At 45.9% G+C, this 25714-nt stretch overlaps 1 protein-coding gene across 1 annotated transcript in view; it reads right to left on the reverse strand.

Moving 5' to 3' along the window:
- Nucleotides 1–21154, reverse strand: part of ELP3 (elongator acetyltransferase complex subunit 3) — an 87591-nt gene extending 66437 nt beyond the window's left edge. The window contains exons 1-7 of the mRNA XM_021390613.1: nt 21022–21154; nt 20358–20454; nt 18721–18859; nt 17423–17493; nt 15557–15620; nt 13599–13667; nt 11592–11746 (exon numbers count right to left, since the gene is read on the reverse strand). Coding sequence (XP_021246288.1) covers nt 11592–11746; nt 13599–13667; nt 15557–15620; nt 17423–17493; nt 18721–18859; nt 20358–20454; nt 21022–21040 — 614 coding nt within the window. The 5' untranslated portion in view covers nt 21041–21154. The remainder of the gene's footprint in view (nt 1–11591; nt 11747–13598; nt 13668–15556; nt 15621–17422; nt 17494–18720; nt 18860–20357; nt 20455–21021) is intronic.

The raw sequence follows: 25714 nt of genomic DNA on the forward strand, positions 1-25714 counted from the left end.
AACCCTGACAGGACCTCTGACATCGGTGCCTGATGTTGTGAGCTCCCGTCCATCAAGTTCAAGGCGACAGCAATGCAGATCATGTTTTTGCCAGCTACAAATTACCAGCAATCTGTACCTGAAAACACCAGGATGAATAAGCATACGCTAGAGTGAAATATTTCAAACAAGAAAAATTGCATATGCATGGTTCTACCCAGAGCCAAGTTACAACCTCTGTTTTACCTCTCTGTCAAAGCGAAAGGTTTGAGGGAAAAAAAACACCCTAGAAATAAGCCTTAAATGGGAAGGAGAGCGCTTATCTCCTCCTCCCTTATGCTAGCTCTCTGCCCTTCTCAAACCTGTCTCAGTGAGCAGAGCCAAGTGGCAGCACTGGAGGCTGAACTCTTCAAGCTTCTCATAGAACGCAGGCTGCAGGACAAGTGCCAGCCTCCTGGCACCGTAGCCAAGGGAGACACAAACCCCAGAGCCGCCTTCAGACAGCAGCTGGAACTCCACTAACACGCTGACCTGCTCTACAGGGGGAGCAATGAGCCCCAGTAACACCAACAGCCCCTTGAGCAAGCCCAAAGCTCTGCTACGCCCAGCTCTGTCCAACAATGGCTGGTTGCAGGTGCTTTCGTGAGAGCAGCACAAGCAGGGAAAGCTGCGGTGGTGCTTCCCTACAATACTCCTAATTTTCTCTCCAGGGATGTCTTTAGTAATAGGTGTCGTTAGCACTTGGCAACTCTGCACAGTTTTTCCCTACAGATGCGTTCAGTCCCTCCCCATAGCCCACCTGTGCATCCCACTGCAGAAGTGCTGCCTTCATCTTGAACTCCCCTTTCATTTGGGGGTCCCAGTCCTTGAGCTGCAGGAGATAATCAACAATTACCTGTTCCCCACGATACACAGCATTTTACAGACCCTCCATCATATCACTCTGATATTTCCCCCCAAGTTGTACAGTATCATTTTCCTCCCCCCCGTCTAAATATTAAAAGGAAGAACCAAACATAGCTCGAGCTGACACCTGCTGAAGTTCAGGAAGACACTGCTGAACAATGCAGAAGCAGAACACTATTTCCCATTCCGCTCTCCCAATTCCCTTCATTATAATTCCTCACACTGAGCTGGTCTTTTAAGTAATACTGAAACACATGTCTGTGTTTCTCACAGTTACCTGGGTTCCTGGGTAGCGTTAGCCAGCTTGGAGCTGCTTGTCCTGCAGCAAAACAGGAACCCTTGCACACAGCATTCTTCATCTGCACTGATTTTCACCTGGTCCCTCACCACCCACCCAGTCAGCATGGTGAAGGCCTTCTGCAGCTCTCAGCAGGCAGCTCACTGTTACTGCTCCAAAGAACCCAGCACCACAGTGAACTGTGGTGCCAACATTTTTCAGATTATTTAAGCCTATCTCTACCAGGTGCAAGCACAGATTGTTCTGGGGCACCAACTAATGACTTTCCTCTGCTGTAAAAAATGACGACTTATTCCCTCCCAACTTCTTTCAATCATTAATGCATGCAAGACCTTTAATCTCTTCCCACAATCTTTAGGAAGCTTTGGGGAAAGACCTCACTTTGGGAAATCCACATAAGGTTTCACATATTTGCCAAATGCTTCAAAGACAACCACTACAGCCTGGAAGTTCCATCGAAACCCTGGGCCATTTCAAACAGCCCATCCAGTTCCAAACCCATGCCATGGATAGGGTTGCCAACCACTAGATCAGGCTGCCCAGGACCCCACCCAACCTTCACCGTGAGCCAAATGCTTTAAATTTCAGACTAATAAAGGAATGTTAAAAATTATACAAATCCCAAACCACATCCATCACGTGTATGGAAGAAGCAGCTAGCCCAACACATGCTGAGCATTCTAGCCTGGGTTTCCAGCAGCCAGGACAGACAGTTCTATGAGCCACATGTGGATCACACTACAGGTGAGCTAACTACATACTCAACCAGCTATTGTAAAACTGCCACCCTTGCTCTCATGACGCTTCTACAAACTTTTTCACCTCCTTTAATTACCGCTAACGGCATTTGAAAATGACAATCAAAGAAAGGAAATCATGAATGAAATCCTCAAAGACTTTTCATAGAACAGTGAATAGGAGCCACGGAAGAAATTTTGAGAAGAGCTTTCGAGAAGAGGAGGCTCAGTGGAGATCTCATTGCTCCCTATTGCTCCTTGAAAGGAGACTGTGGAAAGGTGGGGATTGGCCTCTTCTTGCAGGTGACAGTAATAGGACAAGAGATGATGGCCCCAAGTTGTGCCAGGGGAGGTTCAGGTTGGATATTAGGAAACATTTCTTCTCAGAAAAAGTGGGCACAGGCTGCCCAGGGAGGTGGTGGGGTCACCACCTCTGGAAATGTTCAAGAACCATGAGGATGTGGCACTGAGGGACATGGTCAGTGGGCATGGTGGGAACGGGTTGGGCTTGGTGATCTCAGAGGTCTTTTCCAACCTTAATGGTTCTATGATTCTATAAGTGATAAATATGACCAGAAGCTTGAAGGCATTATGAAGACCTGGGCTTTCTACAGGGTAAGATTTCCTGTGCCAAACAGCAGCTCTTCTCCTATTTGAAAAAAATAAAATAGTTTTGAATTTCAGCATTTGAGAAAGAAAACAGTCATCACACACCTTCCCAGGGTACTCAAACCATGCAGATGTCTCCTGAAGTGGGGAAAAAAGCCCACACATGAGAGTCACCAACCCCAAACAGCATTACTTTCAAAAGCACTTGCCAGTTTGTGGTGCAGAAGCAAAGCTTGGAAACAAAAAAATATGTTCAGCACAACGCAACAAAACTGGAGACGCTTCAAGCTGTGAAGTTTTAGAATGAACCAAATGCACTTCTTATGAACAATTTGGGAAATTCTGTCCAGTCATGCAGGATAAACCCTAAATATAGAATCCCACTCTTTGTTTTAAGCATCAGTCCTGTGCAGCATGGCTACCTTGACCCACACAGAGGGAAAAAAGCAGAAGGTGTAGCTGTTGGCTGCATTTGGTTAATACTTCATCTTGGTCATTTTTTTGTCTTTCTGGTGTCTTTCCACCTGACAACATATAATCCAAAAAGAAGTGGCTTTTTAGCCCCATTTTAACTGTCCCTTATGTGGACGCCAATACAATCTTATTTGACCTTTAGTTCAATTCCACCTCTACCAGGCAATCGATACCTGCTATTCCCACAGGACGTGTTTTACTCTATGTCCCTTTCTCTTCTCATCCAAGTGCACAGAAGCAGACATCACATCCCACGAGCAACAAACGATGTCACCACAGTGACACCGAGACGCGGGCAGCTCATCAGCCTACTCCGCACAGCCAAACAAAGACTGTTTGGCAGAAAACCTGCACTGGGAGATGCCCACGACTGGCGCTTGATTTCTCACATCTTTGCTGTGCAATTTAGTTCAGGGAAACTTGAAAGAACAACAATTTAAATGCCTGTTACCAAATCAATATGAACAACGATCAAGTCATAATTATATAGACAGTTTACCGCAGAATAGTCAATATGCAGTTATAGACACAGGCTAAAAAGGGATTGGGGAGAAAAACGCTTAGATCTAAAATTATGAAAGAAGTGATGTGACATTCTCTTTTATTAAATCTAAACTGAAGTCGAAGCTTTTCTTGCTACAGTTGATGAGAAAGATTGCACTAGGTGAGAGTTATGCGTATTAAAAAAAAAAAAAAAAATCCCGTTCCAATTTCAGTCCTGGTATTGACTCACCGTGGCCTAGGGAAAGTTGCATATTCTTAGTAACAACCACTTCCTTGCTGTTATTGAGGAGCATCACCACTTCTGCCACTGCAGTACCGCGTTCAGTTCTGACAACTAAATGCCCTAAGAGCCACTGTCGCATAAAGACGGCGTCCAGTGAAGACCTCACTCTGTAGTTCCTGCATCCAGCCTATTACACACAACTCATCTCGCCCCCGCCTGACGTTCCGATAAAAACTGAGCTTGAGGAAGGAAAACAGCTTGATTGCTGCTTTGAGGAAACTAAGGAATTGTAGCAATAAAATTATAAGCAGAGCTAATAAAAAGCAGTCATCAGCCAAAACTGCCAGCGAAAAGCTATGGTTTAGCTAATCTTCTTCTCTTGCCAAACTAACTCCCTCACCTATAAAGCAGCAATACAAGCTCTCTCAAAAAAGTGATACAAAAAATATACATACATTTCTTTCCTCTACAACATGTTCAAGAAGACACTTGTTGCATCAGACTCCAAGAGTTATTTCCTGGGCTCCATTTGTCACCTGTCACAGCTCCAGATCTTCAATGAGCAATTTTCCACCTTGCTTTGGAAGAGTAATTCAGCTTCTAGCTTCCTACCACTGCTACTCCTCCCTGCAAAGGGCACAGCTGGATCACACTGAGATAAATACAGCAGAGAGGAGATAACGTAAAACAAGGAAAAAAGGGAGTACAAGCAAAGTGAAGCTAGTGAGTGGGCACTTGTGTTAGATGAGTGGTTTGGACAGGAGGAGGCGGAAAAAAGGTGGAATATGAGGAAAAATTTCTTCTCCAAAAGAGCAGTGCTGCAGTGGCACAGGCTGCCCAGGGAGTGGTGGGGTCACCATCCCTGGAGGTGTTCAAGGAACGTGGGGATGTGGCACTGAGGGACGTGGTCAGTGGGCATGGTGGGGGGTAGGCTGGGGTTGGGCTTGATCTTAGACGTCTTTTCCAACCTTAATGATTCTACGATTATCTGCATCACATTCCAGGAGGGTTTCAAAAGCAAACAGCCCATGCTCTGTGTAGCACTGCGTTGCTAAATAGTCACAGGAAAACCACTTCCTGACATCTTTCCATACAAGTATGAAGATTAAACCTGCCTTTTTTTTTTTTTTTGTGCATACTGCATCACCATATTACTAGAAAATGACTTATCTTTGAAACGAGTTTTGTGCTGTTGAAAGGCAGTGGATCTCAGCTTACAACACCAATGAGGCAAGCACAGCGCTGCAGAGGGAATGATAAAACAGCAACTCAGTTTTACCAGCACATTTTAATTTGGGCTGGAAAAAAATCCCTGCTAAAGGAAGGAGAAAAGGCAGCACGGGTCACACAAGAGGTCCCCAGGGCTTGGGGGCATCCATCAGGGATTGCTTCCACACCACATCCACGTGCCTGCAGAGGGGTGGCTCCTTCTGTGATGCCCAGGAAGATGCAATGCTTTCTGTGTCAGAGAAGCCTGAGGAGATTAAGCCAGAACACTGATTTAGCACACGATGCATCTTCTCTTTGTGCCTTTACCTTCGGATCAGCAGCAGGATTTGAACTGCATAATAAACAGGCCAAGTTCACATTCACACAGGTGACCAAGCCACGAATCAACTCCATTCCCAGTTCCCAATCCCACTTGACCGCTCGCATCCCATCCTAGCATTAACATTTTAGCGCGGGTCGCCAGAGAACTTGTTATGCTTGCCAAATTACACACGCAGCAGCGAAGCAGCAAGAAGGAGAGAAGTATTCCCTTTGGCAGGTGTTCAGCAGTAATTTGCTGAAAATGGACAAAAAAAAAAAAAAAAAAAAGCACTGAAATTCATTATTTAGCTTTGACAATGTCATGACCGCTACGGCCATCGTCCTTTCCACCAATGCAGAAGAAATACAGGTTTACAAACACGGCTGAATTTGGGGTAGCTCCAGTGACTGTTAGGAATAAACACCACCAGCTCACAGACCTACACCAAAACCACCTTGGTGCCAACGTCCCCCTCAGAAAACCTGAAGTCACATTAGAGCAGATGCGTTGTTACACGTGTGGGTATGGATCCCTCAGCCTACAGTCCCCAGTCAGCGTTCGAGCACAAACCTGAGTATTCAACACCAGGAAAAAAACGCCGCGGAAATAGCAAACAGGACAGAGAACAGGATAGGCAATCACTTTCCATAGCGACGGGAGGAAAAAGATAAACAGCTACTTGTGGCAAGATTAGGATGCAATCTGATGGAAGGACTCCAGCATCTTCCAAATCACACCTCAGCAGCCAGAAGTTGGGTTGGGGTCTTGCAGTAGGGAAATAAGCAACGCCGAAGTAAGAGGGAACCTATGAATGCCAGTCAACTTCAGGGTACATCTCAAATTCTGCCAGCAGGATGTAAGCCATCCTGAAGACATTTAGGGTTAGATACCCCAAAAAAGCAGGTTTTAACAGCAAATGCTGCTCCTGCACCATGAGAAGGTTGCATCAAAAGCTGGAAACAAAGAAAATCCACCCACCTCTCTAGAACATTAGGAACCAGCCTCCAAATCTCGGGGAATAAAAGGAAATTTAGGCAGAATCTCTGTCGCAAATGATCTGGCACCAAACCAGCAGCCAGTTATCTCCTGCCTGGCACAGCAAAAGGAGGGATGTGACAGACGAGCTCTGATGGATACAGCCACAGCTATTTGTTGCTGCCTCCTGCTATCTGCTCCCTGCTCTGCCAGGAGCTGCTGCCTGCTCAGGGGGAGTTGCAGAGCAGGCAAAGCACCCCCACACCCCAGTTGCCCAAATTCCAGTTACAATGGGGCTTAAAACAGCAGTTAAAGCAGTCTGTGCCGGAGATGCAAGAGCTTACCTGTCACAGCACCTACTCATTACGGTGAGTGAAGAGGTGAGATCTGACTACCCCATTTGGGCAATTTGCAGCAGGGCAATTTGCAGCTCCATTCATCTGGCACAGGGTGAGCTCTGGCAGCTGACGGGTGGACAGCTGCTTTGAAAGCGGTCACCTCAAGCAGAGGGTCGAGGTAGATAAAGGAGAACAGTGACCTTCTAAATCGCTCCAGCATCAGTCGCTGGGGCTCATGAGTCAAAGCCCTCAGTCATCATTGCTGGAGTCCCAATTAGTACTCAGGAAGCACCATTAAGACACATCAGCCTAACAAGCACCATATGCCTGTAGAGCCACCTAGGCGGTAGATACTCCTTAGCCTCTGCTAACCCTAAGGGAATGCATGTGTGCTTAAAACTCTTTCCTTAAGATTCATAGTGAACTAGTTTCTTGTGGAGGAGAGAGAGAAATACACACACAAGGTGAGCAGCACAGGCACAACGTGCTCACCTGTTACCCTACATTACCCCACTGCACGTCTGTGCCCTAAGAGGCAACCAAGAGGAGATGAGTTAAACCCCGCTAAAATTACAGCAACATTCCGCAGAAACCTGCATCTTACAAAACTCCTCGAGTCCTAAGAATGGGAAATTTAAAGCAGACCTCAGCTTTGACAACAGTGACCTTTTAAAGATGGGTTTATTCGTCGCTATTGTAAAGCAAGATTAGGAATTGCTCAGGGGCAGTCAGCCTGCACGCTCACCATTTCCTGCAGAGAAACTGCAGCTTCTATTATGATTACTGATACATGAACTGGATGATCTTTAAGGTCCCTTCCAACCCAAACCATTCTACAATTCTGTGATTCTAATATATGGATCTTTTAAGAAAGCACATCATCTAACAACCTAATCAAACTCATTTTTCACAGGTTCTCCTGACCTGGTGCACTCAAGCTGCCAGCTGGGTTTTAGAACGCATCAGGAGCTTCACATCTCAAACCAACCAGAGAACCATAGAATCATTAAAGTTGGAACACGCCCCTAAGATCACCCAGCCCACCCCCACCATGCCCACTGACCACGTCCCTCGGTGCCACATCTCCATGGCTCTTGAACACCTCCAGGGACAGTGACTCCAACAGGCAACCAAGTGCTGCTGCAACCACCAGCGTTTGAGTCTTTTTCCCCCAGACATGCCAACAGCTCTTAAAACTGGAGATACAACCCAGCCCCAAAAGAGCAGTTATTTAAAACCTGCGTCCCCTCTTTCAGAGGAGGCCCTCACATAGCTGGATCCATCTGCTTCCAGCCTGCCAGAAGATCAGTGTGGCTTTTGGGATGCCTACAGGAGTTCTCCAGGGGCACAGTGAAAACATTTGTGACAGAGGGAAGCACTGCTGCTCGCTCCCCAGCCCAGCTGAGCGTGCAAACACAAACCATAGAACCAGTTAGATCCAGTGCGTCTTTTCCAAGGGACAAAAGCAAGGCATGATGAACCTGAGCAGAAAGGAACTTACACTGCTGGCCAACACCAGGAGCTGCAGCTGCTCCACAGAGAATCCAACTCAGCCAGCTGAGCTCTGTTCTGGGTGTCAGCTCTGATGCACACGGAAAATGAGCCTTGGTTAATGGACATGTTATGGAAACAGTTCTTACGCCTGCTGTATACCCAAATACCGTTACATAAACACCAGCAATACAAGAGGCTCACACTGCAGAGAGGCTCCAGCAGTTTCATTCCCTCCTTGCCTTGCCTCTAGGAACACAACTTACAAGGAGATGGAACATCAGAAAAAAAACCAGGATGCTGTTAAAAGCAAGATTTGACAAATACTTCCTGTGTGTCTTAAATACACGTAGAGAAGCCAGGCTCGAAGTTGCAGTGCAAGGAGCTGCATGGGAGCGCAGTCCAGACGGACCCATCTGAGTCCTCCTGCAGCCCCAGTCACTAATTAAAAGTCAGATCCAGGCTCGGAGAAGAGGTGCTCAGCCCCCAGGGTTAAGTGGTGAGTCACAGTTGCAGTTAAATACGTCCAGCACCTCTAATGACTCACAGGTCAGGTGAGAGGAGCAAAATGCTGGGGAGAAGTTATTTTCATTTGCATGTGGATTTCACACCTTCATGGTTCACGTTCTCGTTGTCCTCACCGAAGAGCAAAGGCAGACAGCCCCTCCTCATCCCTTGGCCGGCTCGTTTCTGAAGCATACCACAGCACCTCGAGCAAAGACTTCTGTCCAAATAGTCTAAAACGTGTTCGTTACCTCAATGGGAAGGTACTGCAGAACTATTAAACATCAGCAACGCTTTCTCAGGGATTTTTGTTTCCTTCCTCCACTTGCAACAGATTCCCTATGAAAGTCTCGCAGATTCTCTGTTTATCTTTTTGAAATTACATTGTAGCTGTCCGGTTCTTTTATGTACATAAGGTCGCTTCTATGCTCATCCGTTACAAAAAGAAAAAAAAAGACTGAGCTCACTTCAGGTCCATTTATGAACAAAAAAGGATCTTCCTCCTGCTTTATAAATACAGATGTGAAGGGAGTTCAGTTTAAAGCAGCAATCTAGCTTCGCTGCTCTGAGCCACCCCCATGAAGGTCCTGCTTTCTGCACTTAGAGTTTGAGGTTTATTTATCCCACAGCAGCTGGCTGCAGCCTCACTCCCCTGGGACAGCCTGCTCCCTACATGCACTGCTGGCTTTCCAGCTGTGGGGTTTACCGTGTGGCCAGATTGATTGTAAGACTCCAGATCTCCAAGCAAGCCAGGAGCCAGCTGAGATCGCCAGCAGGAGTCCGAGGGCCAACACAATCTGAGGACTTGTTTCTTCAGCCAGCCGTGCAGTGCTGGCTTTGTGAGGAGCAGAGGATACCTCCAGGCAGGCTGCAGTCACAGTGCTGAAACCACACGGGGTCACATCCCTTTTATCTGATTACCTGGGACTGGATGCTGCAGTAGGGCAGCGAAGACAAAGTATTCTACGAAGAAAAATTCAAGATTACGTCAAGAGGATGAGTCCTTTGATGCTGTACAATTCAGTGAAGGTCAGCTTACCACGCTCACTGGGGAGACAGCATTTGATGTGGAACTAGACCACAAGTTTAGGACAAAGTCAAGAAAAGAGCGGACTGAAGGGGAAAAGACTGGGCTTGCAGTTAGGGGCACTGAAGCCTTTATAGGTAGATGATGGTTTGATCCAATGTCATGCTTAAAAAAGCTTCTAAAAGAAACAACCTGGCTGAAGGCCTTTTTCCCATGCAGGAGATCACTGCACAAAATCCAAAGTTAACTATTCTGAAGAAGAGGAAAAACGTCAAGGTTGCCACACTGCCATTAAAAAGAAGGGACGAGAGACCAGATCCCAGGTTACAGGCAAATCAACCAATAAAAACAGCGTCAGTACGGCTTCTACTAATGGAAGCAGCGAGGGAGAAGGACTGAAACCTCAAGTACAAAGAGAAACATGCAAAGTTGCATTTATTTATCCCAAGTGTCATTGACCATCACAGAGCAGCACCGCAGTGACACAGGACAACAGCTGTACGTAAGAAGCTTAAAAAGGTCTGATTCATCTCCAACACGATTTTCGTGCCTCTAGAATACTTACGAAATGCAGCTTGAGTAACTCCCACATGCTTCCATTTACTGAGCATTTAACATGAATTTTATGTTAAAAAAAAAAAATATATATATATATATAGCTTTATTTATCCACTGGAGAAGAAAAGCCCACATTGTTAGTGCAGGTTCATTGCTCATTGTGTGTACTTGCAAGGCAGCATGCTGACTTCAGAGTTGCTTCGTTTTCACATGCACCTAAAATTACTTTAGTGACACAGTCTGTGTCGTAATTAGTTTCCTCAGTCATCTGCAGAGCAAAGGACAGATGGCACCAAAAGCAGTTTCATCTCCAGTAATATTAGCGAGGCACCTGCAGCAGAAAGCACTGAGTAACCGTGTCCTGAACCACCTGACATATACAAAGGCATGGCATCAAACTGAACAGCCAGCCTGCAAACTCCACCCCTCTCCTGTAATGAGCTGCTCAACAATCAGAGCAAAATAATGCAGCCCGTTTCCCAAGTTGTTAGTGATTTTATGGCCTTGGTGGTTCCTCTTGCAAAGAGCAGCACAGCGCTTTTTGTCTGGTGTCTGAATGAGGAAATAATAATAATAATAATAAAGAAAAAAATAAAAGAGCAGAAGCGTTTGCTGCCCTCCAGAGGAAAACCAAATGAAATTACAGCTTTGAAATATGAAGGCAGACGTGAGGCTGGACAAGGGCTAGTCCTAACCAGCTTTAAAACCGACTGCTTCAGAAGCTGACAGTGGGATCAAGAAAAATCCACGGCACTGAGATATGACAACAAGTCAGTGAACTCAGACCATCAGCAGGGATAACCACCTAGTTCTAAGAGCTCCAGAATGTCATATCCTTCCCAGCTCTACCCTGCAAAAAGTGGTGAAAGTTGTGCATTTGGCGAACCAAAGCATGCGTCCACGAAACCGTCTCTGATTTTCACCTCATCTACTGTAAAGGGAGAAGAACATCTCCTGTCACTCAGAATCACCGCAAGGGTAACTGCGTTGGAGAGTGTGAGGGGTGCAGAGCTCTGGAGCAGTGACGCTCTCGGGGCTGAGTCATCCCTTACGGGAGCTGACGTCTGGCCTCCCTCCAAGCCGGGATCAGCTCCCCTTCCCAGAGAAAGGCAATAAATCCCATGGCAATGCGATTCGTCACAACTCCAAATCAAGGTGATGAGGCATAAAAGGCAGAAGTCCAGCCGGAATGCCAGAAAATTAGAAAAAGCTTTAGCACTTCCTACCTGAGAAAACAGATAAACCGCAGCGCTACGCGGAACGCACAGCAGGGCTGGAAATTGAGCTATAAATATTCCGTGCCTAAATACATGTTGGGATAAACACTGCCTGTCAAAAAAAAATGAGACCCAAATACTTGTATTCGGTATTTTCTGTTCTTACAGCAGCTCAAGAACACTTTTAAATAATTACACTAAAGAAAACCAAGGTCCTTACTTGACAGCCTCCGCTACGTTATTGGAGGTGTGACCCGACAGGGCATCGTGAAGGTTTCGGATGAAGTAATCCCTGTAGTCTTCAGGCAAGGCCATGAAAGTTCCACCCATCACAATGAACTCCACTTTATCCACGCTGTGACCCAACTGCTTCAGCTAGAAAAGAACCAGAGAAAAACGACCGGTCACTCAGCTGAACCACTCTTCTGAAAACCGCTTCCTTCATCAGCTGTCCCTATCCCCTACGGATGACAAACCATTAACACTTTTGTAAAGGCTCCTTAGGATCCTTCAAGAAACCCAGGGATTACTACTTCTTGCACAGTACAGACACTGTGCCCCACGCATCAGATTTTCTTGACAAAGCGGAGTAATTTGAGCACAGCAGCTTGCCAGCGTAGTTACAGATGTTCCCATTTGAAGCTGACTTAAGTGCAGCCAGTAGGAAAAGTTTCCTCACTTCTGCTTCACTCCATGTAGAACTGGCCTTAAAAGCTTGTGTGGAAAAAGGAGACCACACCGAACCCACAGCAAATTTTCCAATGGATTTGGACATAAACAGCAAATCTCCCAATTTAGAGCAGGACTGAAAATCCGATCTTTTAATCTTCCAGTGAAGACAAAAGTAAAACATCATCTGGGGAGGCACTTTCAGAAATATATTCTACATGTAAATAATGATCAAGAACTAGCAAGTGGCATAAAAACTAAATTGAAGTTCTGTTGTCATAGGGTCTCCCATCAGTAATCAAGTGCTGTTCAAAAAAGATGACACCTTACAAGAGGTTCAAAGTTTGTTAATTACCTCGTGGAAACAACACTTAGACAATTAAAAGGTTTGAAAATAATTCCCCTATGGGGATCAACGACAGAATCGTTTGAGTTGGAAGGGACCTTCAGAGGTCATCTGGTCCAACTCTACTGCAGTGAGCAGGGACACCTACAGCTCCATCAGGTTAACTTAAGAGTTACAGAATTATGGAAAAGTTGAGGTTGAAAGGGACCTGTGAAGGTCACACAGCCCAACCTCTCTGCTCAAAGCAGCAATTTGTTCAGCACTGTGTTCAGACAGGCATCAAGGATCTCCAAGGACAGACACTACACAGCCTCTCTGGGTCCCTGTGTCCGTGCTCCACCACCCACACAGCAGAAGAGTGCTCCTGCCCAGAGGGAGCCTCTTGGCCTTCTCCTGGGGAGCCCAGAATTGGGCACAGCTCTGCACATGTGGCTTCAGCAGCACTGAGGTGAGAGGAAGGATCCTTGCCCTGCTGGCAGCACCTCCAATGCAGCCCAGGAGGCTGCTGCCCTTCTCTGCACAAGAGCACAGGGCTGCTCATCTTCAGCGTGGTGTCCAGCAGGACCTTTCCTACCAAGCTACTTCCCAGCTGGGTGCCCCCACGACATCCCGGTGCCTGGGCTTGCTCCTCCCCAGAGGCAACACCTGGCATTTCCCCTGGCTGAACTTCCCAAGGTTGCTGGCTGCCTGTTTCTCCAGCCTGTCCTGGCAGCATAACCTCTGGTGCATCAAAACCTCTCCCAGTTCTGTGTCACCTGCATGCTCAATGACAGTGTGCTCTGCTCCAACACGTAGCTCATTCACAGAGAGGTCCCACACTACTGCCCTCACCATCACAGAGTCACAGCACCACAGAATGGCTTGGCTTAGAAGGGACCTTGAAGCCTATCCAGTCCCAACCACCTGCTGTGGGCAGCCCAGGCCCCCAGCCAGCCTGGCCTTGGGCACCTCCAGCAATGGGGCACCCACACTTCTCTGGGCAGCAGTGCTGGGGCCTCGTTGCTCTCTCAGTGAAAAATTTCCTCCTAATATCTAATCTAAATCTCCTCCAACCTATATTGACAGCTGGGGTATACCACTAGCGACTGGCTTCCAGCTGGAAGAAGTGCTGCCGATCACAACCCTTCCCACCCACCACCTTGGGCAATTCAAAGCATCATCATCACTTCCATCCCAACCACAACACGCTCCCCTTTCACTGTCAAAATGTACCTGTTCCACTCTATGTCTGGTCTGGAGATAGGGGTCATACCGAGCCCGAATGGCCCTCATGGATGTTGGCTAAAGAAACACAAAGAAAACTTAAAAAAGAGTTAACGGAATTAAAGACTGTTAAAGGAAACAAAAGACAACTTTAAGCACTGGAACGGATGCTTTACTGTTACAAAAACTCAACCCTAAAGTCTCCAAACTCGCAACCAGAGAACTCATCCAACTGCACGTTTGAATTTGGCTCCCTAACCCTTTTTTAAATGACAACAAAAACAGTTTTGTTCTGAGATGGCAAGACGACAGAAGAAGAATGATGCAGCTTTTTAACTTTTCAGTCTATTACATCAGGATGGGTAAAGAACCTCCGAAGTGACTCGAAAGAAAACTACTGCAAAATGACAACTAAAATGTTTTCCAAAGTTTCGTTTCTTCTGTACTGTTCATTTCAATTTCTCATTGCTCTCCCCACAGTTATCCAAGGAGAGTCCTCTAGAGCTCGGCTGAACACTCCTTAAGCTAAATACAGTCTTTCACTTGAAGCCCCTACCTTCCTCTCTATATGACAGGCTGATGGAAGCCTATTAGCAATCCTCAAATATAAAGTTCTGAAGAAGCTTGTGCATCATGTGTTGGTTTGCTGTTTCATCTCAGTTATATTAACAGCTCTACAGGATAAGGGCTCATTTCATCCTGCACAACTCCCACATGCTGTTGGTACTAAACAAATGACTAAAACATACCCCAAACAACTTGAGTTATAAAGCAGTTACATATATACAGGATTCTTCTGCTTTGTGATAATGTTTAAGAAATGAATTTCAAGTCACTGAAAAAATGAACAACCACTGAAAAAAAAAAATCATACTGAAAGGATGCTGCATCACCAGCTAGCAAATTAATCCAGACTGCATTTTACAACTTTGTATCTGTGCAATGGCTGTGAGCCTTTTGTGTAGTCACAATGACATCTTCTGCTGCTACACTTTCAGCAGATAAAAGGAGAGAGCTATTTTGGTTTAGCTCACTACATGTATTAGCGAGATACCAGTGCAGACACAGAGACACATTCTCAGATCAGGATATTCTAAGGGCAGAGATGGAATTCCAGAGGCACTACCTCAATAAGCAGCTTTCTTTCAAAGCTCAACCTTTGTTAGACCATGGGGTCCTGCAGGTTTGGCAGAACTGAAGGCAGTAATGCAAGATGCTCAGGCCATTATCCAGCCACTGTTTGAGTACCTCTAAGGAGTGAGATGCCAAAACCTCCTGGATCCCTACTGCAGTGTTTGATGACCCTCGTATTAAAATATTCTTACGTTAAGTCACAATTTTCCACGTTCCCAGACATTCTTGTTGCCTCTCACCCTTCCTGTGGGCAGCTCCAGGAAGGGATACAGCTCTGCCTTCTCTGTACCCTTCCCTCAGACCCTTTCAGAGCCGCAGGCGAACATCTATGCTTCTGCTGGACTGTTTAGTTAGGAAAAATCTGACACAGATTGACAACTGTTGTAGAACCACAGCTAATATTCGTTTCAACAAGCTGCATGCAGCAGAGCCCCAGGGGAGCCAGTAATGTCACCTTCAACTGCTCTCACTCACTCATCACCTTCCACAGCTGGAAATTCAAGCTAACAGCTGTTCCCACACCAGCAGGTCCCACACAGCTGCAACACAGGAGTGGCAATTGCCCTGCTCGGAGGCACAGGCTGCTCTACAGCATAGTACACATAGAATAGTATGAGCAGAAGCAAGACAAACGAACAGAAACAACTGCTGCAATAATACATAAATAAAGAAGTTCCAGTCTTGTAGCTGAGCTGCTTTAGACCTCTGCGCTTAGAAAGTCTGTTTTATGTTTCTTATTCTTGCAGCGTGGGTGAATTTGTAGAAATAATGAGCAGCCTAACACAAGCTTATGGAGAGGGTGGGCACAGCACTGTGGCAGACAGAAGTAATACCTCATATCCAGTGTAAGACTGTGTTGAGTACTCAAAGTCAGAATCAGGGCCACCTGGGCAGTATCTGCAAATATTAAAAGGCAAAAAAAAACAGGCATCAAACTCATGCAATTACAACTGTTACCTGTCTGAAGTACTGATATATAATATAGAAGGGTGTAGGCAGAGCAGGCACTGCTCTAAAAATCCTACCTCTCATCAGAAAGGCAGGGGAACACAAACTTGAATGAGAATGAGGAGTCAAAACCAACCCAGACCTGTCAAATGACCACAGCCACACAAAACACGCTGGTAAAACTTTCTCGAAGCAAAATGTACAGTGAGCACGGTTCTGGAACGTGGAATTATTTTAGGGAGCTGCCCTACAGTTTTGGATGAATGGTTACAGATTATTAGGTTTTAAAAAGAGCTGTTTAACAATCAGAAACAACTTGCTCAGAGAGGTGCTGGGTGCCCCATCCCTGCAGACACCCAAGGTCAGGTTGGACTGGGCTGTGAGCACTGATGGAGCTGTGGGTGGCCCTGTTCAGTGCAGGGAGTGGGACCAGATGGCCTTGAAGGGTCCCTTCCAACTCAAATGCTTCTGTGATTGGGATTAAATGACAACTGCTGCCTCCACAGGTTGGTCTGAAACTCTTTGACAGGGCAGGAAAGACAGCAATCACAGCACGACTGCTAGCAATGAGAGGACTGGTAGGTGGCAGACAGCAATTAAAAGGAAAATAAATTTATCCTGAAGTATCCTCAGCTTTCTTTTGAGAGCTATGGGATTAACGGCCCATCTACAGTCATTCTGCAGTCAGGCCTGAGGCAGGAAGGCTGACAGTGCACGTACTGAACACAGACAGGTAACGGAGCTGTCAAAACGCCAGCGCAGTCAAACCAGAAATACATAGTTCACAGCATAATGGATTTGTTTCCTTATCGCCTGCCCTGCAAACTCAGCCCAAATCATCTGTCACCATTATAAAATTAATTACCAAATTACCACGGCGCAATTAATTGGCTGGCGAAAGTTGGGCAATTCAGCTGAAGAGACTTCATGTACGTCATTACCTGGAACATCTCAAACACAACAGTTGCTCATGGGAAAAAAGAAAGAACGGAGCCAGCTCGCTCTGTTAGGCAGCTGGTAGCAAGGTGCACTGACGTTTCAGAAGTCACAAGTGGAAGAGAAAAGCAATGCTTTTAAATAGATGAGTTGATATGCTCGGGAAGAGAAAAAAAAACCCACAAAAAACAGACGAGACTTCAGGAGCACAGACTTGTAGGTCAAAAAACAGAGGCAACATAGCTCAAGGTAGACTGAGCTTGAGTTCCTCAATTCAAATAAAACTCTGAAACTATCCCCTTAATATCGCAAGCTCTTGGCAGCTACAGGTCTTCCATCTGTGCTCTCATTTTGTTCCAGAGCCAAGCAACGCCAGCACTGAGCAAGTTTTTTGGCAGACAACACCTGTACCCCCTCAGGTGGGTTTCAGTTCAGCAGCTTTCAAACTTTTTAGATTATGCCCTGCTTCTTTTTTGTTGAGCCTTCTCCCACCTTGCTACATACCCACCCTACTCTCACAAGAACAACACAACACACCCATAGACCCATAGACAGCAATACAACTTATTGAGGGTCATTCACATATTCTCCTGATTCTTACATTCACAAAGGTGTGTATTTACTAAGAAGGGTTTGGCCAATGAAAGAAGGTTTTCTGCTTGAAGAAAAATGGCAAACAGGTTAACTTTTAGTGTGACGTACAAGTATCAGCAATCTGCAACTTTGCACTTGTGCAGAAAGGAAGTCTATCCAAACTTATACAAAAATACAGGGAAATGGTCTTGTTTTAGGTCACCCGAGTCAGTCATACTTACACACATATGTTGCCTGTGAAGTTAATGTGTGGACACCTGTGTGGTTTACACATCACAGCCACAACAGCAATCTGTAATAAGCAGAATCACAGCAGAGAGAAATTACAGTAATTGCTTCTGAAGTTACAAAAATGAAGTGCATGATGATGTCTATGTAACTACGTGCATCTGCAAGACACTATTTAAAGATGTTCTCTGCTCAGCCTGCCACCTAAAATATCTGCCCATTAACTTGTGAGAAAAAGAAGATTACAAATGCATCAAGAAAGAGAAATCCTATCATTAAGTGTTTTCACCATTCAGAACAAGCTGATAGTGTTTTATGAAGAACCAGGTGTCCTATGAAATGTGATTAATAACCCTACTGAAAAGATACCCTGGTGCACGTGCAGGGATTCACCAGGACCACCTAGCACATAGCTAAGACAGTGCAAGGGTGAGAGTGCACCAATAATGCCCCCTGCAAGATGAAAATGGAGGGGATAACGAGAAAGAAAAAGACTAAAGAAGGACAATAAAAATATCTTCCTCCTTCCACCTAACTGAGATGAGCCCTTTTTGCAGGCTGATCTCACACAGCTTTTCACACATCAAACGTAAGCGTAACATAAGAAGCTACCTTCCCTTTTTACAGAGCAAGGGGAATAAGAGAGACACACACTGAAGGTTTCTAGTGTCTTCTCATGTGGGGCACCCATCTTGGATACCACATTTCCAGTTTTCAGAAACTCTGGTTGAAATAAGAGCTCAATGAAATATTCTATAACTAGAAATAAGAAAGGAGAAACCACAGAGAAGAAATTCTTAATGAAATTCAGATAGTTCATTTATAAAAACAGAGCACTTCTGGGATTTTCTAGTGGTTTTGTTGCTTCTTTTTTTCTTAACTTCAGCTTAGGTATGCTACATGTACAGTCAGAAAACTTATAAGCACACAGCTGAGTGTCAGCTGTACCTCTACTGCTGCTTCCAGTTTGAAAGACCTTTTAAAGAAATGCATTAATCCTAGCATTTTACCTTTGTTTAAGCCACAGTGTTTCTACAGCAACTAATAAGCTAGATACACTGCTCTGAAGTAAACATCTCCACTCTTTCTATTCCCCCAAAAGCTTTGAAAGCAACAGCCCTGTGGGCACATCATTGAAAACACAAGCTGGAAGCTGGCACTGCAGCCAGCACGCCTTCATTAAAGCTTCTGGGCATTCAAGATCCTTGTCTTTGGAAACAATTAAACCTACCCCAACTGAGAGCAGAGGAGGGTGGTGGTGGATAGATGGAGAGAATGACCTCGTGCTTACCCCGCTAGCCGTCCTTATGGGCTTGGCCTTCAGCTTGGGCACCAGCGCCTTGCGGTGCTGCGGCGGAACAGCAGCGATGATGTCAACCAACCGCGGCTGTGCTGAGAGTCCGTACTTGGCTGAGGTCCTGGTTTTCAGCCTGAAAGCAAAAACACCTCACATTAAGGACAGATTCAGACTTTTGTGCCTACCTTCTACAGCTCTGCCTGGTGGAGATTGCCCAGTCTGCCTTTGAAGCAGAACGGAATTCCTTGCAACAGCTGCGCTGGGTATTTAAGTTACAGAAAATAAACTCCAAGTAAAGGTGACACGCAAAAACTACCCATGTTTTGAGTTTCTGCGTGTTTTACTTCTAAATATGGTTTCACCAAATCATTGTCAAAGCTGCCCAGAGGCTGCCTCACCCATTTTCATCGATTTAACCTTGATCGTAACACATCCATCCAATTAACCTCCAACACACGCCAACTCTAGCTCGGTTCATTTCTAAAGACATTTGTATCAATTATCTTGAGTATCAGCAAAAACTTCGCAATTGCATTGCTTCCATGAAATAGGAACACTGGGATAATGCCTGATTATTTTACATATTTTACTGTATTTTAGTATTCTACATACGCAAAGAAGGAAGAGGTTTCTTTAAACAGCAACTACATTCAAAACATGCTGCTAAGAAAGTTTAAATCAAACTTTATCTATAAATTAATCTCCCTTTCCTGGTAGAACTGGCTTTGGAATTACTACGATGAACACAGGTGGAAACACCAAAAGGCAATGACAAGTTTCTTAGTGCTTTTCAATAACACAATACTGGACGATGCCCTCATTAGTAAGCTTTAACTTTTGGCTAGCCATGATGCAATCAGGCAGGTGGACCAGATGATCTCAGAATGTCCCTTCCAACTGAACTATTCTATTTTAATACAACCCATGTGGCACTCTGAGCACTACCAATGAATAAGCAATGCATGATTTCAAGTCACTGTAATAATGAACAGTACCTTTATCATCAGATACTGGCAAAAGAAGTGAGACTACCCTATGAAAAGAGAGATGTGGACCTGCCGGAGAGCATCCAGAGGAGGGCCACCAAAATGATCCCAGGGATGGAACACCTCTCCTATGAGGACAGGCTGAGAGAGCTGGGGCTGTGCAGCCTAGAGAAGAGAAGGCTGCGGGGAGAGCTGAGGGTGGCACTTCAGTGCCACTAAAAGGGGAAAGGAAGGGGACAGATTCTTCAGCAGGGTCTGTGGTGATAGGACATGGGGAAATGGTTTCAGTCTAAAAGAGGGGAGATTTAGACTGGATATAATGAAAATTTTTTTTTTTTTTTTTTTTTTTTACAGTAAGGGTGGTGAGGCACTGGGACAGGTTGCCCCAAGAGGCAGTGGATGCCCCGTCCCTGCAGACACCCAAGGTCAGGCTGGACGGGGCTGCGAGCACTGATGGAGCTGTGGGTGGCCATGTTCATTGCAGGGGAATTGGACCTTTATGGGTCCCTTCCAATTCAAATGATTCTATGATTCTATCAAAATAACACATTGTTTAAAAAAAAAAAAAAAACTGAACATAAATGACTGTACAGCAAATGTTCAACACTTGTGAGCCAGCTCTTCAGTGTCATCAGAGTGACTTACTTGTTCAGATTCACATCTTTTCCTTGCTCATGAGCCTCAATTAACTGTTTTATGATGTCAGCTATTGTCATCATCATCAGCTCTGCATGGCTGAGATCTGAAACGAGAACAAAACAAACAACGATGTGCATACCCAGTGATGCTCTAGGACAAAATCCACCTTGGGGATCGGCCTCTTCTCCAAGGTAACAGCAACAGGATGAGAGGTGATGGCCTCAAGCTGTGCCAGGGGAGGTTCAGGCTTGGGTATCAGGAAAAAATAGCTTGGAAAGAGCAGCGATGTGGTGGCACAGGCTGCCCAGGGAGCAGGTGGGGTGGCTGCCCCTAGGAGCATGGATGTGGCACTGAGGAGCACGGTCAGTGGGCACGGTGGGATGGGTTGGCGTTGGACTTAGTGATCTCAGAGGTCTTTTCCAACCAGAATGAGAGAACGACCCAAGACCCACCAGCAGATGGGGGCGGTGCTGCAGCACACGAGGCAAGGCGCGCACACCACACGGTGACAGACGCAACGTGAAGGGCTCAGCTCGATGAGCCCCGCCGCACCAGGTGCTGCCGTCAGTTCCTGAAAGCTTCCCAACCCCCATTCGCCCTGGCCTTGAGCACTACCCCTTCACACGTATACAGGACCCAAACCGCGCCGCGAGACCCTCCCGCCCGGTACCTTTCCGCTTCTGCCCCATCCCGCTGCCTCCCTCACAGCGCACACAGCGATCGTTGCCGTAAAGCCACGCCGCCCGTCGTAAAAGCGTCGCGCTGCCGGAAAGCGACGGAAAGACACGAGAGGAAGAGGGAGGAGTGCGCTGCGCATGCGTAGATCTCTTTGCGGTAACTCCGCCAGCCGCCAGGGGGCGCTGAGATAGAATAGGGCGTGGCAGAACCCGGAAGTGAGTGCTGGGACGTTCATTCGTTTCTAAGTGGGGTTTCTTGCTTTTTGCTGTTTTGTTTATACTTCACTGTGATTTTGTGGCATTTGATTGGATTTCATTGAATGTTAATTTTTTATTAATAATTTACAGAGCTTCCTTGATATTTTATTGAGGGTTTTTTTGGCTTAAAACATTTTTTCTTGATATTTTACAGGGCTTTGTAGGCTTTTACTGGACTTTATCGCTGTCTCACAGAGTTCTCTTGATATTTTATTGGGACTTAGAGATTCTTACTGCTTTTATATTTGGGTTTTTATGTTTGGGTTTTATATTTTCCTATTTATAACTGTTTTTAGTAAAATCTTACCATTTGTGTAGGCATTTTACAGGATTTTCTTGGTGTTCTATTGTCTTTTTTACAGTTATTTTTATTGATATTTTATGGGTTTTCTTGATCTTCTACTGAGTTTTGTCATTTGTTTTTGCTGGTTTTATTCTTTATAGGGCTTTGATTTTCACTGGGTTTTGTTTATGTTTTATTGAATTTTGTCAAATTCTACCTTTTATTGATAATTTATAGGGTTCTCTTGATATTTAAGGGCGTTTATTGATTTTTGCTGCTTTTTATTTTTGCTTTTGTCTTGATTTTTACATTTTTTGTAGATATTTTACTGTTTTTAGCAATATTCTTCTATTTCTATTGATATCTCACCAGGCTTTTTTGATATTTTATTAAGTTTTGTTGATTTTTACAGCTTTGATTGTCACTTTATAGGAGTTGTTGATATTTTTACTGTTTCTTTTTGGTTCTTTTTTAAATTTTTTTGTTGGTTTTCCCAGATCTGTGTTATTTCAGGGTCTTCATGACTCCAGGAGCCCGTAGCCCACCAGACCCCGCTCGCACCAAGGAGCCGAGCCCAGGCTGCCCCCGGCCCTTCTCCCCTCCAGCGCTAGATGGTAGCAGAGCATTTACATAACCAAAAACTTCTCCAGCCTCCTGACAGAAAGCTCCAAATCCGAGAGGAGGGAACCATGAGGAGGAGCTGCCCAGGAGAACGGAGAAGCTCTGTGCTGTTTCCAGGGGTCACGCTGAAGGCTTTGTGGGAAGGGCCCTGCTCAGCCTGGGATGGATTTGGGGGCCAGAGACCTCCTGGGGCCTCTTCCAGCCCAAATCCTCCTACATTCCTATGAAATGTGCTCAGAATCATATACTCACAGAAATGGTTTGAGTTGGAAGGAATCTTAAAGGTCATATAGAATCATAGAGTTGTTTGAGTTGGAAGAGACCTTTAAAAGGCATCTGGTCCCTTTCCCTGCAATGAACAGGGGCACCCACAGCTCCATCAGTGCTCAGAGCCCCATCCAGCCTGGTCCTGAGTGTCTCCTGGGATGGGGCACCCACCACCTCTCTGGGCAACCTGTCCCAGTGCCTCAACACCCTTAACGTAAAAAACTTCTTCCTTATATCCAATCTAAATCTCCCCTCTTTTAGTTTGAAACCATTTCCCCTTGTCCAGTCACAACAGATCCTGCTGAAGAGTCTGTCCCCTGCTTTCTTAGAGTTCCTATGTAGTTCCAATGCAGTGTTTTGTGGCCCCAGGCAAGGGTTTCTGTCCATCTGAGGTCCCACTGAGGACCAGTTTGCCCCACTGGAGTCCAAGGATACCTCCCCATACTACCAGCACTGTCAGTGCTCCCCATTACTGGTGCTAGATGAGGCCAAGTGAACTCCAAGCACGACTTGCTTTGGGCATGTGGATAACGAGGTGGGCAGCTCTGCATCCCTGCCCGTGGCTCTGGTTTAATGTGAAATCTTCCCAGGAACCTCCAGTAATTCCTCAAACCCACATGAGCTTCGATATCTGCAACTAATTGAGGCAAGGAGTTCCACAGTTACCTTGTGTGAGAAGCTATCACAGAATCCCAAGGTGGTTTGGGTTGGAAGGGACCTTAAAGTCCACCCAACCCCAGCAGTGGGCATGGACATCTGCCACCAGCCCAGGCTGCCCAAAGCCCCGTCCAGCCTGGCCTTGTGCACTGCCAGGGATGGGGCACCCGCAACTTCAGCCAGACCCAGTGTTTCACCACTGGTTACAGAGCATCTCTCCAGTCATGCATCTCCTGTCATCACCTTTCTTAAACCTATTGCAGTAGCTCCTGTGCAGCGAAGGACATTTCAGATGTGATAACATTGTCAAGGGTTGTCATGAAAGCAATTCCTTCCTAAAAATTACTTGGTGGTGCACACACTACAGCATTTCTCTGGAGACAGCATGGGATGTCTCTGTTGTTTGAGAGGCCATGAACACACAACAGGCAGGATGTCTGTGCTAGACACACAGTAAGGTGATCAGCTTAAGCATGCTGGCAGGGGCATGGGGATTGATTTCAAGCTGATTCTCTTTGTCCTCTCCTTTCCTTTAGCTCATAGAGCCACCAACACAAACCTGACTACTCACCTCCCCACCCCTTTGTTATGTGGAAGGACAAGGGGAATGGTTTTAAACTAAAAGAGGAAAGATTTAGGTTAGTTATTAGGGGGAAATGTTTCACCCAGAAGGTGGTAAGGCACTGGCACAGGCTGCCTAGAAAAGCTGGGGATGGCTTGTCCCTGGAGGTGTGCGAGGCCAGGCTGGATGGGGTCCTGGGCAGCCTGAGCTGGTGGGGAGCAACCATCCCACAGCAGTGGTTGGAACTGGGTGGGCTTTAAGGTTCCTTCCAACCCAAGCCATTCTGTGATTCTGTGATACGTGAACAGAGCTGCGTTCTCCATCTGTTATCAGCTTCATCCACCTACTACAGCAACTTTTTAACCTGCAATTACCTGCTATCATCAGCCGCTTTCCGTTCGCCCTGAGGTCTGCATGCTTTCTGTAGCCATCTCTCAGCCTGTTAGAACCCTAGTGCTGCTGCTGAGACCCAGCTGGCTGGTCACGTTCACGCATCTTCAGCTTTGGGGGCTACCACACAAACTGGATGTTTCCAAAAGCCCTCAGTTTTAATCTGACTGAGCTCCCACCTGCAGCTCCTATCACCTTCAGCTGCACGTATTCCTTCTCCTAAACAAAGCTGGGTTTTTTTTTAGCTTGGAAGAGCAAAAATTAGGAAAGCTTCATTTTGGCTACGGAGCCAAGCTACAGTACCAAACGCTGCCATTGCTCCCAGCAAGGAGCATGAGGTAAATTCAGGTGGAGTTTTTGGCAGAAATGGATGGCAAACCTTGAGTAAGAGGAGGCTGGCGTGTTTGGGTTTGTTCGCCACATGTGAGCAGGGCCTAGGGCTCACATTCTGATCTTGCTTGTACTGGTGGAATTCAGATGCAGCAACACTGATTCATTGGCCTCTGGGGTTTAAAAGGTACTTTCAATTCTTTCATCAAACACTGTGGCTAAGCAGAGCGGTACCGGATCTGGAAATACCAATCAGTGCAGGGAAATGTGCGTCTGCAAGGAACAGCACTGGCATAACAGCTTTCCTCCATTCTTGTTTAGCAATTCCTTATCAGCATATCTTGAAACGCGTTATAAGGGGGGTAAATACCATCTGCCTGTGCAGATCTGCAGCCCAGGGCACAGAAGGTAGTAGGGCTGCCTGAGGCCAGCTAGCAGCACGGCCACGCAGGCAGGTGGAGAATGCTTTCTCTTTGCTATCCATTTCAGAGTCTGACCTACTCTGCCACCACAGGAATGTTCGTAAAGTATGTTGTAAGTACACGTATTTTATTCTAATACCACAGAATAGCTCGAGTTGGAAGGGACCCATGAGGATCACAACTCCATAACTGGTAGAAGTTACATCCAGGCTTAATACAGCCTGAGCTTATAGTGAGCGTTCAAGATGCACGATTTGCTGCAGCAATGCTTGAGCATTCAGCTCCAAGACTTGTCAGACCCTGGGAACATTACATTTCCAGTGAGTGTGCTCACTGGTGAGAAAAGAAACACCATTGATGGGGGTTTACATCATTTCCTTGCACGGCCATTTGCTGTTTGTAACAAAGACCCAGCACTGAACTGCTGCCCAGGAAACTTCACAGTGCCTGAGACAAAAAAAGGAGCTGGTGCAACCGATTGGACTTCAGAAGCCATAAACATCTGTGAAGCAGTCTTTAACTTAATTTGGTTTTCTGTGGGAAAAGACCTGCTGGGAGAGATCTGCAACACCAGCGAATGGCTGGCGAATGCTTTGGGTGGGATTTACCCCATCTAACTTCACTTACCCAAAAGTTAGCTTTTGTAATCTAAGTTAGTCACTCTGGTCTCTTGCATAATTGATGATATAAGAGATGATTGCCACCTGCATGTTCCTATTTCAGCTAATCATTTCAGAGGTGAACTGCTTAGACTGAGCGAGCTCTTAGGCCGTTATTTTGATTGAGATGAAATACCTCTTCCAAGCACACAGGGCAACTAGAAACACAAAAGGTCAACATCAGGGAGAGGGAGATGCGCTGAGTTAGCTGATCTGTGACTGGGGTGTTTGATCAGG

Source organism: Numida meleagris, chromosome 3 (assembly GCF_002078875.1).
Source record: "Numida meleagris isolate 19003 breed g44 Domestic line chromosome 3, NumMel1.0, whole genome shotgun sequence".
In the NCBI taxonomy this organism is placed as follows: Eukaryota; Metazoa; Chordata; class Aves; order Galliformes; family Numididae; genus Numida; species Numida meleagris.